Genomic DNA, 14,058 nt, shown 5'->3' with positions numbered 1-14,058 from the left:
TAAAAGCACCATTCATATGCTTTATTTCAAACAGTTTGATGTGATACATAGACCTGAAATTTAATCTATTAATATATCAATATATATATTTTTTTCTTTTTCTGATTAGTTGATTAATCTAAGCCCCTCCCCCCCAATTAATCCCTTATTTTCTGATTAATCTTTTAATTAACTTACCAATTAATAATTGTAACTTGTAACTCGTTTGTTTTTTTTTTTTTTTTTTTTTTCACAGCTTCTCAAAAACAAATAAATATAGTTTTAATGAGTTTAAATAATTAAATAAATGATTTTATAAAATAGATAATTATATAATAGAATCCAATTGAGGCACTAGTCCATTTCTCATATTGTTATATAGGGCTGGGCGATATGGCAAAAAATGTAAATCTTTTTTTTTTTTTTCTCCATAATGTTTGACTGATTCTCAATTTTTGCAATTTTTAACTAGTCAACTTGAAAATGTAAATGCAACATGATTCAAGTAACTTTTTCTTTATTAACCCACTAGCTATATAAAATTCTATTTCAAGTGCACCTGACATGTTGTCAACATGATGTTAATGTTAACCCTCTGGGGTCTGAGGTGAATGTAGCTGAAATAAGGCCATAAAACACATACTGAATAGTTCTGAATAGGACTTTTGAGTAATCAGTCTTGTAGGCTAGAATATTCATGCCAAAATGATGTGAAAATCATCTTGCTTACTCCTTCACAGAAAACAATTTATTGATTTAAATTTTTAAAGACATGTTTTGTGTTCGAAAGCCTATATGCGAGGGAGTGGCAATGGCCTTGAATATTAAGTGATTTTCACCTGAGAGACAAAGGGCCCTCCCCTAATGGCCCCCAATGGCCCATCAGTATGACTGTGACTTTGAGGCAGGTAAGAGAGAATGTGAGGAGATTTGGATTTTATTTATTTATTTTTTTAATTATTTGTGTTTTATTTACAACACAGTATAATCAAAACATACATAATGAAGGTCAAAGACACATTGTGCACACTGATATGACCACAGAGATGTGAACAGACTTTGAGTCATTCCTGCAACAGATTCTGTCCAACAAGCGAAACAAGTAAATCATATCTGATATTTACGTGTGTTATTTAAGTGTTTCTGCTTCTTTCCATGGATTCAAGAAGAAGAAAAAAAAAAACATAATCAGTAGTCAAGGAGCTTGTTTTAACATAGAATATCAGTGTAGTTGAACATCTGATGTTGGTAAAGCGCACTCAGAGGAAAACAGTTTGAAGAAAGTCATCAGGATTCATCTGCGGTGCAGGTATCGGATTTCAATAAAATACAAACAACCAATAAAAACAAACAAACAAAAAAAACATTTGTGAGCATGTTAATATCAGGAGCATCTGTATATAAATAGGTTTTGTAGCCATAGACTCACACATGCTTTGTAATATCGTTAAAAAAAGACATTTTATATCTGAGAAACTAATTATTATTGTTTAGCACGTCATTAAAATCTATTTTTGAACAGAGTAGGCTATTAATAATAAACATGTTATAAACATACTTAGACTCGTAGCATTGATCATGTTACAGTGTACACTCATATTAGTTTTATTGTTTTGTATAGAACATTAAAGCATCATTGTGCCGTAAGAAATTTAAATACAATGAATTGTATCATATTCAAAATGTTTTACGCGATTTCAAACATTGTAGTCAGGAATTATAATTTGGGAAAAACCCAACTATGATTTTGTAGTCGTATAGCCTAGTATATATGATTTTATAGTAGCCTTTGATATGATTCTATAGTCATAGACTCACGCATGCTTTGTACTATAAAAGGATGTACTTTGTACTATAAAAAAGGATATTATATATTTGAGAAACTACTAATTATTGTTTAGCACGCTATTAAAATCTATTTGTGAACAGAGTATTAATAATAAACATGGTCTAAACATTCTTAGATGTGTAGCATTCATCATGTTGTAGTTTGGGAACAACCCAACTAGTAAATGTGTTCAAGTTTGTCACAATAACACGTTAACAAATGCAAAAAATAAACATTACTTAGCAGATTGATCTCCTCTACTGGATGAAATCTTGTTGTTCTTTCGAGGGAAATCCTGCCTTTACTCAGCGTGTCTTCCAGAAACGAACAGTAGCCGCGATGAACGATCTCCTCACTCTTTGTTTGCGTTGGGTGTTTACATGTGCACGCGTCTCACGTGGATATTTACATATGAACGGCGTGAGCCACCAGGGGGCGGGATTGCATTAGAGATAATGTTAGACGGGAAAGACTGAACATCGTGTTGGTTTCATACAGATTACTTTATCACAGAATATTTGTTTTCGATATGACTTACTTCATTTAAAACACTTCAAGCTTTCTATAGATATAACTCCCATGTCTGTGTGCTGAGTATTTGCTGAGTTACAATTCATTTTAGTGACGCAGTTCGTGGAGACTGAGAAGACAGAGAGCGCACCCTTGTTTGTTTGACCCCATAGGCTTAAACAAATCACTCTGCAGAAAATATGCATGAACTACAACTACATCTTGTACAAATTTGTCTTATACAGGTGCATCACAAGTTTTTCTTTTTTTTTTGTAACTTATTTCAAAAAGTGAAACTTTCATATATTCTAGATTCATTACATGTAAAGTAAAACATTTCAATTGTTTTTTTATTTTTATTTTGATGATTGCAACTTATACAGCTCAGGAAAGTCAAAAATCCAGTGTCTCAAAATATTAGAATATTTACATTTGTGTTTCATTAAATGACCATCCCTACAGTATAAATTCTGGGTATCTCTTGTTCTTTGAAACCATAATAATGGGGAAGACTGCTGACTTGGCAATGGTCCAGAAGACAATCATTGACACCCTCCACAAATAGGCTGTGTCACACAAGGTCATTACTGATAGGGGTGGCTGTTCACAGAGTGCTGTATCAAAGCATATTAAATGTAAAGTTGACTGAAAGGAAGAAATTGAGTAGGAAAAGATGAACAAGCACCAGCAATGACCGCAAGCTTGAGAATACTGTCAAGCAAAGCAGATTCAAAATTTACCAAGCCACTTCTGAAACAGAAACAACGTCAGAAGCGTCTCACCTGGGCTAAGGAGAAAAATAACTGTAGTGTTGCTCAGTGGTCCAAAGTCCTCTTTTCAGATAAAAGTAAATTTTGCATTTCATTTGGAAATCAAGGTCTTGAGTCTGGAGGAAGACTGGAGAGGCACAGAATCCAAGCTGCTTGAAGTCCAGTGTGAAGTTTCCGAAGTCAGTGATGACTTGGGGTGCCATGGCATCTGCTGGTGTTGGTCCATTGTATTTTATCAAGTCCAAAGTCAATGCAGCCATCTACCAGGAAATTTTGGAGCACTTTATGCTTCAGTCTGATGACAAGCTTTATGGCGATGCTGATTTCCTTTTCCAGCAGGACTTTAGCACCTGCCCACAGTGCCAAAACCACTTCCAAGTGGTTTGCTGACCATATTACTGTGCTTGATTGGCCAGCCAACATGCCTGACCTGAACCCCATATGGAATATATGGGATATTTTCAAGAGATAGATGAGAAACAGTCGATCCAACAATCCAGACGAGCTGAAGGCTCAATAGTGCCTCAGTAGTGCCACAGGCTGATCGCTCACCGACGCTGTCATTTGTGCAAAAGGAGCCCCGACCAAGTATTGAAAGCATAAATGAACATACTTTAAAGAACTTGAACTTTTCTGTTTTGCAAATCCTTTTTTTGATTGATCTTAGGAAATATTCTAATATTTTGAGATACTGGATTTTTGACTTTCATGCTCTAAGCTCTAATCATCAAAATAAAAAAAAAATTAATGAATCTAGAATATATGAAAGTTTCACTTTTGAAACAAGTTGCAAAAAAAAAGAACTTTCACTATATTCTGTTTTTTTTTTTTTAATGCACCTGTACATATTATATGTTCAGAAATAATATGAGGAAAATGCTTAAAAAAATTCTCAAGTCAAGGTAATTCCCATTCAAAATGACTGAAGGTAAAACATCTGTAGACTATTATTAACTATAAATGTTTTGTAAAAAACAATGAACAGCAGCTTTCAGCTTGTCACCATGATGCAAACATGAAATATCAGACATACGGTAGTGGTTCTTTAAAGGTTTTTTATTCGATTGTGCTGCTTTTCCATAGTTTTTTAAATTTTTTTTAATGTAAACACGGACACGTTTGCGCTTGCAGCGTCTCATGCATGAAACGGCTTTCTAAAAATGTGCCGCTCAAGTTAAAGTAAGTTAAGCTCCCATCTTCTTGCAATTTTTTTCCTATTCCACTGCACGCGTCGCCATTCTGTGTGAATGGCACCTAGCGATATGAGCTCGTCACATGTGAGCGGTTAAAGCATGTGCACCTACATGCGGTTAGATCATTCTTTTCTCTTTACTGTTATCATTGGCATATTGTCAAAGTGTCTAATTCTAACGTTTGGTAATATTTCTGTTCAAAATCGCGATTCCTTGATTTCTAAAAAAAAAATAAAATTGTAGCAAAACATTTCATTCGAATTAATTAATAAAATCAGAAAAATCGCCCATCCCTACTGTTATAACTTTGATGCCTGAATTACCTTTTGGCCGTTAAAGCGATTTGATTTTTATTTAATTATTTTTTTTTTTAATTAATGTTGTAGTTCTAATTTGTTTTGGCAAAATAGAATTTTAATATATTTGACTTTTATCTATCAGTTTGTTAGCAACCCAACCTTGTGAGAATTCATAAGCATTATAAGCATTATTTCGTTTTTTTAATGACCGAAAATGTAAAATTTGTAAAACATCACCATGAAGGTCCACTCCCTACCCCAAAATCTAACCTTTGGGGGCAGCAGATCTTACAAAAATGTATTCGTCAGATCAGACCAAATTATATGTAATTGCAACAAATTTGTCAATCCGTAAGATGCTTATGAATCGTCAAGAGACTGTTTTGGTTATAACATGAAAACAATTATTGGCCAGAATATCAGTGCAGTTGTTGTATGTTGCGTGTAAATCAGATATGTTCCAAATATGTTGGAAGACGATTTCATAATGGAACGAAAGGACATTCTTAGCCTTGCTGAAGGGGGCGCTATAGCAGGCATTGGCATAAACAGTCATCTTCTATAGGCAGTTTTCTCTCTCAGGTCAACTACTGTCATGACTGAGCAAGAGTTTGAAGAGACGCAAGTAAAAAAGTTGATAGCTACCTGACTTTTGACACTGACTCTATTGCCCCCTTGAGTTCTGAGGTATGTTACTTCCACAGGCTAGCAATACAAGAGCACATAAAGTATGTTTAACAGGATGTCACCACTTCACTTCTGTACATATGGGGTGTCACCTAACTGCCTAAGGTGTGATTCCAGTCTAGGGACTAAAATGGCTTGTGGTATTGCACTCCTAATCCACGCGCCTCCTTCACGGGGGTGTTCAATTTAATCTCACACAGCAAAAGATATTTATAGAAGAAATGAACGCCCCCTTACGTTACCAATCGCAGGACCTCATATCACAAGCATGTGGAACCTGCGTTTGACACTGCCTCAATGTTACAGCAAGTAGCCATTAGGGCTCTTCAGTGTAGAAGTAATGTGTGTTTGCAAACTGTGGCCCTGGGTGCAGGTTTGTGCATGTAGTCATATTCTTATAGTACTAAAGTGACACATCCCTTTTTGAAAATAAAGTTGTTACTCTAAGAGGCTGGAACACACACAACACACGCAGGGTCCAGAATTAACACTCAACAAGTGCCAAAAATGAGTGAGTAAAAATAAAACTGACTTGCTGGCAGTTGGCAGATAACAGTTTTTAATGAATTACATTTATTATTTGAAAGACAATAAAAGAGCGTCATTGTTTATTTATGTGTTTGTTTATTTGTTAATCTGCCTGAGGGATTTGTTCTTTCTTCTTATAAGTTTTATAGTGATATAAAGTTTATCATGAGAAGTACAATTAGGAAGTTACAATTTGCAGCTTTTATGGCTTTTACCTCTGCGCTATACAGCTTTACCACAAATATAAAACTAGTCAGACAGACAAACAAACAGAAGTGATGAAACCTGATGACCAGGCTATACAGCATTATTTGATTGTTGGAGAATGTTCCAAAGAGCAACCTGTGCTTCAATGGAAGGTTTGGCAATGGAAGCAGAATCTGACCTTTTGTCCAAAAGTATTAGCTTGGTCAGTGACTGCGTTTACATGCGCACGAATATTGCGATTATTTCCAATAATCAGAGTAAGGACTTAATCGCATTTTGATGTTTACATGTCAAGAGCAAAGCTCTTACTCCCGTTCACATGCAATTTCCATTATTCTTATTATTCGCTAAGAATTGTGGTTAATTTTTTCACTGCCATTATTCACATACCCCACTGGACAGCACAAATGATGGACTCAGAAAGAGCAGTGTTACTGGTCGCTGTTTTAATCTATTTACGTCTAATGCATAATGATTTTGTATCGCTGTATTCCACGCTTTTTCGGCGCCATGATAGAAATATGATGGAATTTGTTTGCCTATACACTGCCGTCGCGTTCTGTTCGTCCTTTCTGAACGAGGGTAAGGAACAGAGCAACCTGATCTCACAGAATTCCGTGTAATGTTCACGGACTTAATTAACCCCGAATCTGTGGTGGCATCACGGAATCGCCGAAAATTCCGTGATGGGCTCACAGAAGGCATCAGCCGTGGTCCATGCACGGATTCACTGGTTTCCGTGCGTGGAGCACGGCTGATGCCTGTCACTGACTTACATTGGTATCACTTCTGTGAGCCCATCACAGAATTTTTTCTGTGAGCCCATCACGGAATTTTTTCTGTGAGCCCATCACGGAATTTTTTCTGTGAGCCCATCACGGAATTTTTTCTGTGAGCCCATCACGGATTTTTTTCTGTGAGCCCATCACGGATTTTTTCCTGTGAGCCCATCACGGAATTTTTTCTGTGAGCCCATCACGGAATTTTCGGCGATTCCGTGATGCCACCACAGATTCGGAGGTTAATTAAGTCCGTGAACATTACACGGAATTCTGTGAGATCATGTTGCACAGAGACTGCTGGCAGCTTGTTGTGTTTTCCTCAGAATGCGATGCTTTCTTCCCCTCCATCGTTTCTAATCTCCGTATTATTACAGGTGCGTGTCACGTTATTCATATGTGTCACAAGCGCATGCGCACTTTGGTCAGAGCGTTTAAGGTGTTTACATGCCTGTATATCCGATTAAAATCGGCGTACGCCACCTATGTTAATACGATTATGCTTGCTGCTATTATGAGCTTAATCGCATTATTTAGATCGAAGTATTGCGTTTACATGAGGTAAAGCATAATCGCAATATCGCCAAAATCTCATTATAATCGCATTAAGAGGGTCCATGTAAACGCACTTAATGTCACAAATTTGACTGGCCTAAAAACAGTGCTGAATCTTAAAAAATTTACTTTGAGTTTGCTTTTGTAACTTGTTTCTAATAGACCTGTTAACTTCTGTAATGTGTAATATGTAATTTTTTTAAATTTATGTATGGTGCATATGGTACATTTAAGTACTTGTGATGTTTAAGTGTTCCTTGTGTGTTCATTCAGTGAAAAGCAGTAATTGTTGGCTATGTGATGATGATGATGATGATGATGATGATGATCAAATCCAAAAAATACATTGATTTTATATATATGGAGTATTTTGAAAAATATTGAGATTTTTTTGCATCGTCCAAACCTTCTTTAGCATCCAAAGGAGTCAGTTGAGCTGATTCAGGCATCTGTTTAGGATGCCTCACTGACACCTTTGGTGGAGGTGCTCAATGCATGTCTAGGACAGACCCAGGATGCACTAGACGGATTATATCTCTCAAAGAATGCCTTGGGATCCCCCAGGAGGAGTTATTACCGGGAAAGAGACATGTAGATCAGTATACTACTTATTATGTTTTATTATGATTATGTATGTACTGAAATCTACTGTGCTGAAGCTGGAAACTTATAACCCAAACTACTGAAAGATTTTACCACAACTGGAATTATTTGATTCATCATTATGGGCTGCAGTGCAATATGATGTGTCATTAGTTGTGTGTATCTCTGAGTCAGATTTTGGAGTATTAATTATTTATCTTTCCTATTAGATCCTGCGTGGTTATACAACGAGCCTACTTACTTCCTGTCCTCTGTGCTGATCTGAGACCCGTTTCCCCCCAGTCATTTTCATATTGACCTTACATTGACTCCCTCACCAAATGTCTTCATTTCTTTCCATATCTAGCCCTTCATTTCATCACCCAGAGGTTAAAGATATTTTCTCTTCCTCTTTCTCACGAGTTCATGTCGGAACAGCAGCTGGGGAATTTACAATATTCTTCATCTGTTTTCCACACAGACCCTGTTTATTTAGTCTTAAAGCTCAGGATTATGGTGTCTGTGTGTGCTTCTTTATGTGTGTGTGCAAAAAGTTTATATAATGGTAGCTACTGTTAACTTTCTAAAGGGTAAAGTGCAACAGAAAGTAATCATTGAGGCATATTACTTTCTTTGTTTCATGCAACCTTAAAGAAGTTTAGCAGAAAGTTTACACTGTTTTTTTCTGTACAATAAAAGCGTATAGTGGCCACAGGCTCTCAAGCTTCGAAAGATCAAAGTATAATTAAATTAGTCCATACTAATATCTGAAGAGATACAGTAACTTTTGTGTGAGGAACAGGCTGAAATTTAAGTCGTTTGTCACTAAAAAAATCTTGAACCTCAAGCTTAATTTGGACTTTTCGACAGTGTAATCTGTTGCTGAGGGGATTTTCAGCTTTTTGGTGCCTACCCATATTAATAAAAAAAAACTTCACAAAAGAATGTCATTTCAAGCATGTATGAATTGAGTCAAATGATGACACAATTTTGGCTAAACTTCCCCTTTGAAGGTGCAGTATGTAATATTGACAACTAGCAGTTGAAATGGGTACTGCAGTCAAAATTCAAAGTGCCCTATTTTAATGATCTAAGCGCATGGTCTAAAGCGCAAGGCGCAGGTGCACTTAGGGCGTGTGTCCGAATCAATTTTTTCTAGTTTAACGTCGGGGAAAAAAAGGGTTGACGTGCCCGGCGCATGGTCTAAAAGGGTTGTGCCTATTCTCTTAATGAGTAATAGGTGTGTTTTGGGCACAACGTGCAATAAACCATTCAGAGTCTCATCTCCCATTCCCTTTAAGAGCCAGTTGCGCTCGCGCCATAGTGGATTTGCTATTTACACGGCGGAATTTGCAAGCGCAAAGACTGAACGCGTCTCCAGAGAGGAAACGGGGCATGCTCGTGCACGAGCAAATAGGTAGCTTAATTCTGATACATGCAATGACTATCCATTATGACATGTAGGCATTTTTATATTTATGTAGCCTACACAATAATCTTACACATTGTAATCCTTTAATTTGTAATATTTGGCATGTTTGTGTGCTGCTGCGCACATGGGCGCAAATGTATTTGCGGTTTAAACAACGTGGCGCAGGACGTGAAAATGATAACTGCGTTGGGCTGAAACTACCAAAAAAACACTTGCGTTGTGCCTGGCACCGTATTGCGCCAGGTGTACGATAGAGGCAACATTTTGGAGAGAGTCATTTCTCCTGCCGGCGCCTCCTCAGACTTATAACTGGATATAGCATTGTATTTCAAAGAAACATGTATGTGAACTTAGCATGTTTCCTAAATATCTGCAAACATATTATAGTATTTTTGCGCTTTAGTACAATCAAAAATTACATAAGCACCTTTAAGCGTGAAGTTTAAATCTGAAACACAAACAAATGTCAAGCTAATGTAATGCAAATATTCTCAACTTTGTGTTGAATTTCTTTGGATCACTTGATCCTTCTCTGAAGCTTTCCTGCATGACGACAGTTTAGAACAAAGAGTTGTGTGTTTTAATTTTTTTTTATTTTCTTGCCAGGCTATCACAAATATTCTGCCCCAGTCTGGGTTGAGAGGTCAAAGGGTCATGTGATCTGATTTTAAGATGTGACACTGAGCATCTAATAGATCTTTCTCTCACACCATAGTGCCGTTGACGTAAGAACGCGCACAAAACGGCCACACGCCCCCCTCCCGTGGGTTTCACACAAGCATGACTCCATAAATCGCCCGTTTCTGCGTGTTGTTCAAAACACGTGCCGCGTTCTCAACGTGTTATTGAGAACACATGCTGTTTCTAGGCATCTGACAGTCTTTTGTTGACGTATCCATTTACGCTGGACGGTGTTAAAACATTAACAATGATCGAGTTCACCAAGCTCTATTTCACTCTTTCCCATCTGTCTCTCCTCAGATCCGCTACATTTCTCAGACGCAGGGTCTGCCAGGCGAGCATCTGTTAAATGTGGGGACGAAGACGTCTCGCTTTTTTTGCCGGGAGTCAGACTCGCCATATGCGGCCTGGAGACTTAAAGTGAGATTAAGAACTATGACACACATGCACATCACTTACCCAAGACACCTGTATCATGTTTACTAATGTTAAATATATGTTGAAGAAGGCATTATTGGTAACATTAATTACATTATTGGCTAATATTATTTTTTTGTCCACCTACACAACCATAATTATATCATCAGAGAAAAAAAAAATGTTTCAAAGATGGAAACAATCTTGGAAATTAAGAAAATAATCAGGAAATGCATACAAAATATTTTTTAAATAAATTTAACCATTATTTGTACAATATTTTATGCATTTTAAAATTATTTTCGTGACATTATACTGTAATGTGTAAACATTGCTGGACATTTCTTCATGAAATTCATCCATTGTTACATTTTAGTGAAAGACTATGCAAATAAATAATGTATTGTGTACAATAAGACAATATGCATTACAAGACCTGGGACATTCATCAAAGTAAATAAGGTCTGTTTTATTTTTTGCTGTACATCTTGCATATGTTTCAGTCCACAGAAGAGCACGAGACCGAGACGGGGCTGAAATCAAAAGAAGCCAGAAAGTACATCTTCAGCTGTTTGGATGACATAGCGCATGTGCGTATCTTTGATCAAGAACATAAGTTAGAAAATCCTACTTTTATCACAGTCTTCAGAATCAATCACACCTTGTTCTCTCCCTGTGGAAAATTTCTGCAAGGGGAGTTGCGATTACCTTACAAATGCAAATAGAAAACTAATTTTGTGCTGTGTAAGTTAAAGTGCAACATGAAGAAATCGCGTCTAAATGTGTTTCAGTTTTATTCAGTAGGACCACATTGAGTCTGGATTTACTGTATTTACTTTTTTCCCCAAATATGACCCTGGACCACAAAACCAGTCTTAAGTCGCTGGGGTATATTTGTAGCAATAGCCAAAAATATGGGTCAAATATGGGTCAAAATTATCGATTTTTCTTTTATGCCAAAAATCATTAGGATATTAAGTAAAGATCATGTTCCATGAAGATATTTTGTAAATTTCTTACCATAAATGTATCTCAACTTAATTTTTGATTAGTAATATGCATTGCTAAGAACTTCATTTGGACAACAAATATTGTCCAATCCTAACAAACCATACATCAATGGAAAGCTTATTTATTCAGCTTTCAGATGAAGTATAAATCTCAATTTTGAAAAATTGACACTTAAGACTGGTTTTGTCGTCCAAATGTTCTAAGGTGTATGTGAGGGCAAATCTGTGGAATGGTTACATATTTAAAAGTAAAACTTTTTACTTTAACTTTTCATCTTTTTTTTTTTTCTTGCAATTTGAAATCGGTCACTGTTTTTGGTGGGGTAATGAGGTTGGAGATTGTGATTTGTGACAAGTGAAATACAGTTAAAACAGTCATATTGTGAAATATTGTTACGATTTAAAATAATTTCTGTATTTTCTAGGGCTGCAAAACAATTGCATTCAAAATAAAAATTAATTTACATACTATATGTGTGTGTACTGTGTATATTTATGTATGTATGTATAAATACACACATTTTAGATATAAATCTAACATATTTTCCTTAATATATGTGTGTGTGTATATATATATATATACATACATAATAAATATACTCAGTACACACACATATAGTATGTGAACATAAACTTTTATTTTGAATGCGATTAATCAACCCTAGTATTTTAAAATGTAGTTTATTCCTTCTATTTCTTTTAAAGAAGAAGAAGAAAAAAAAAAACTTACTAAATGATGCCCATTGGGCTATGGTTTCGGTGTGTGCAGATACTATGTAGGCCTCAGTATGACTAACCTAACTCTTTATATTGTCTTTTTTTTTTTCAGGTGAATCTAGTGATGAATCTGGAAGGCTGTGATTTGTTGGCAGAGAAGGTTGATCGTGCAGAGTTTGTGGGTTTGCTGAAGAAGATGTTGTTGATAGATGCAGAGGAAAGAATCGCCCCGAGTGATGCCCTTAGCCATCCTTTTGTTACCATGCAGCACCTTTTAGACTTCCCCCACAGCAACCAGTGAGTGGCTTTTCATTGTGCTTTTCATTATGATTCATTGCTTCAGACTTTTGAGGAAAAGCACTTTGACAGAGATTTTGTGTTCTGAATTCTGTCTTTGTAGTGTCAAATCGTGTTTTCACATTATGGACGTGTGCTGCTCACGGCCAGGCAGTTATGAGTCTCTCAGTCGGACCAAGGCTCCGTTTATCAGGACTGTCCCGAGCACTGGTGCAGCGCCCAGCATTACCCTGCCCTTCTGCAAGGTGACTGGCATTCACACTCAGGTATTGAAAATATTAGCATTACTGTCAGAAGCATTTCAATGCTGCTAAAATGCTTGTGCTGATCACTTAAGATTTTTTTTGTATTTCTACATAAAAATGAGCTCATTTCTGCACAGAAATGTCTTTTGACTGAGACATGGCAAATTGTGTTTGCTTTCACGGTTTTCACTGTTTACTGTATACACTTCCTGTTTTCTTGTTATCCAGCAACCTCGTAAAAACAGTTTTTGTGATGCTATCTGCAATACTTTTCAATTGAAGGCCAAAGCAGTGCATGACGCATGTGTTGAAGGCCTCAAAGTTTATGTTCCTATAGCTCAAACAGTAGAGCATGGGTTTGGTTCCCAGAAATGCATTGACTGATATGATAAAGAAATAAATGACTACCTTGAATGTAAGGCTGTCGCAATGTCGGATTTTCACTGATACTGTGGGTAAAAGTTGCATCTTATTATTCCCTGGGTCAGATGGTATATACGCAGTGCTTCTTACTATCAAATGAAGATCCACCAAGATGCTCTTCATGCCAGAGTCTAGTATCTCTTTAACATATTTTATTTCAATTGTGCTGGTTTAAGTTTCTGTAGGAAATTATTATACTCCGCAAACACACTCAGAGTCAACAGTGAATCCATTTTAGAGGTGTTACCTAAAGTAAACTTTAAAAGCCTTATAGAGGAATTTAAATTGGTCGTTTGTACTATTTCAACTTATTCGCCATGAAAATATCAAAGGAAGTTGGCATGGCGTTAAAACATCAACCAACCAACCAACCAGATTTTCACCGCACAATTATTGTGGCCAAAGGAATTAATAAGTATCTACAGAAATTAAAAAAGAGTGTCTCACAGTAGTAGCTACACACTATGTTTACATGCAGTAATTTTGCTGTTCAGAACTGGAGAAAGTCGGCACAGTATTGTCAATGTTAGTATTGAGTATAATTGACATTTTGCCTTGATGACATCTAAAAACTAAACTGACATGTGTATCAGAAGAGCTGAACAGTTCGGAAGATGTGGGACGTAAATAAGAAAAGCATGTTTATATAATATACATATGTGTATGTATTGTGCATATGCACAAGATGTTTGTGAATTAGAAAATAAGTCTTGACATGTTAAATTTGTTCCTGCTGATTGGATTATTTCAGGTCTACAACACCCCTTTCAATCTGTTCAAAATTTAATTAGGATCGATTGAGGTGATTACATAAATGCTTTTCAGTCTGATTAAACCATCAGTCACATTATAAACAGATTTTTTTGGATGCATGTAAACTTGCCTCTTTTTCCATTTTATAAAGGTATCAACTGGCCAC

The 14,058-nt window shown here is 36.3% G+C and overlaps 1 protein-coding gene across 5 annotated transcripts in view; it reads left to right on the top strand.

Annotated features, from left to right (window-relative positions):
* Positions 1 to 14,058, top strand: part of hipk3b (homeodomain interacting protein kinase 3b) — a 65,662-nt gene that overhangs the window by 32,386 nt on the left and 19,218 nt on the right. For 4 of the 5 annotated variants that reach the window (XR_009266920.1, XM_058750863.1, XM_058750860.1 and 1 more), the window contains exons 4-7: positions 10,331 to 10,450; positions 10,951 to 11,037; positions 12,287 to 12,471; positions 12,575 to 12,737. Coding sequence is in view for 4 of the 5 variants with exons in the window: in XM_058750863.1 (XP_058606846.1) it covers positions 10,331 to 10,450; positions 10,951 to 11,037; positions 12,287 to 12,471; positions 12,575 to 12,737 (555 nt within the window). In the remaining variant the exon portion in view is untranslated. The remainder of the gene's footprint in view (positions 1 to 10,330; positions 10,451 to 10,950; positions 11,038 to 12,286; positions 12,472 to 12,574; positions 12,738 to 14,058) is intronic. The other variant, XM_058750861.1, reaches the window with a different exon arrangement.

This window comes from Onychostoma macrolepis, chromosome 18, assembly GCF_012432095.1.
Source record: "Onychostoma macrolepis isolate SWU-2019 chromosome 18, ASM1243209v1, whole genome shotgun sequence".
Classification (NCBI taxonomy): Eukaryota; Metazoa; Chordata; class Actinopteri; order Cypriniformes; family Cyprinidae; genus Onychostoma; species Onychostoma macrolepis.
The sequence above is the reverse complement of the archived record's forward strand: the minus strand, read 5'-3'. Positions and strand labels throughout refer to the sequence as shown.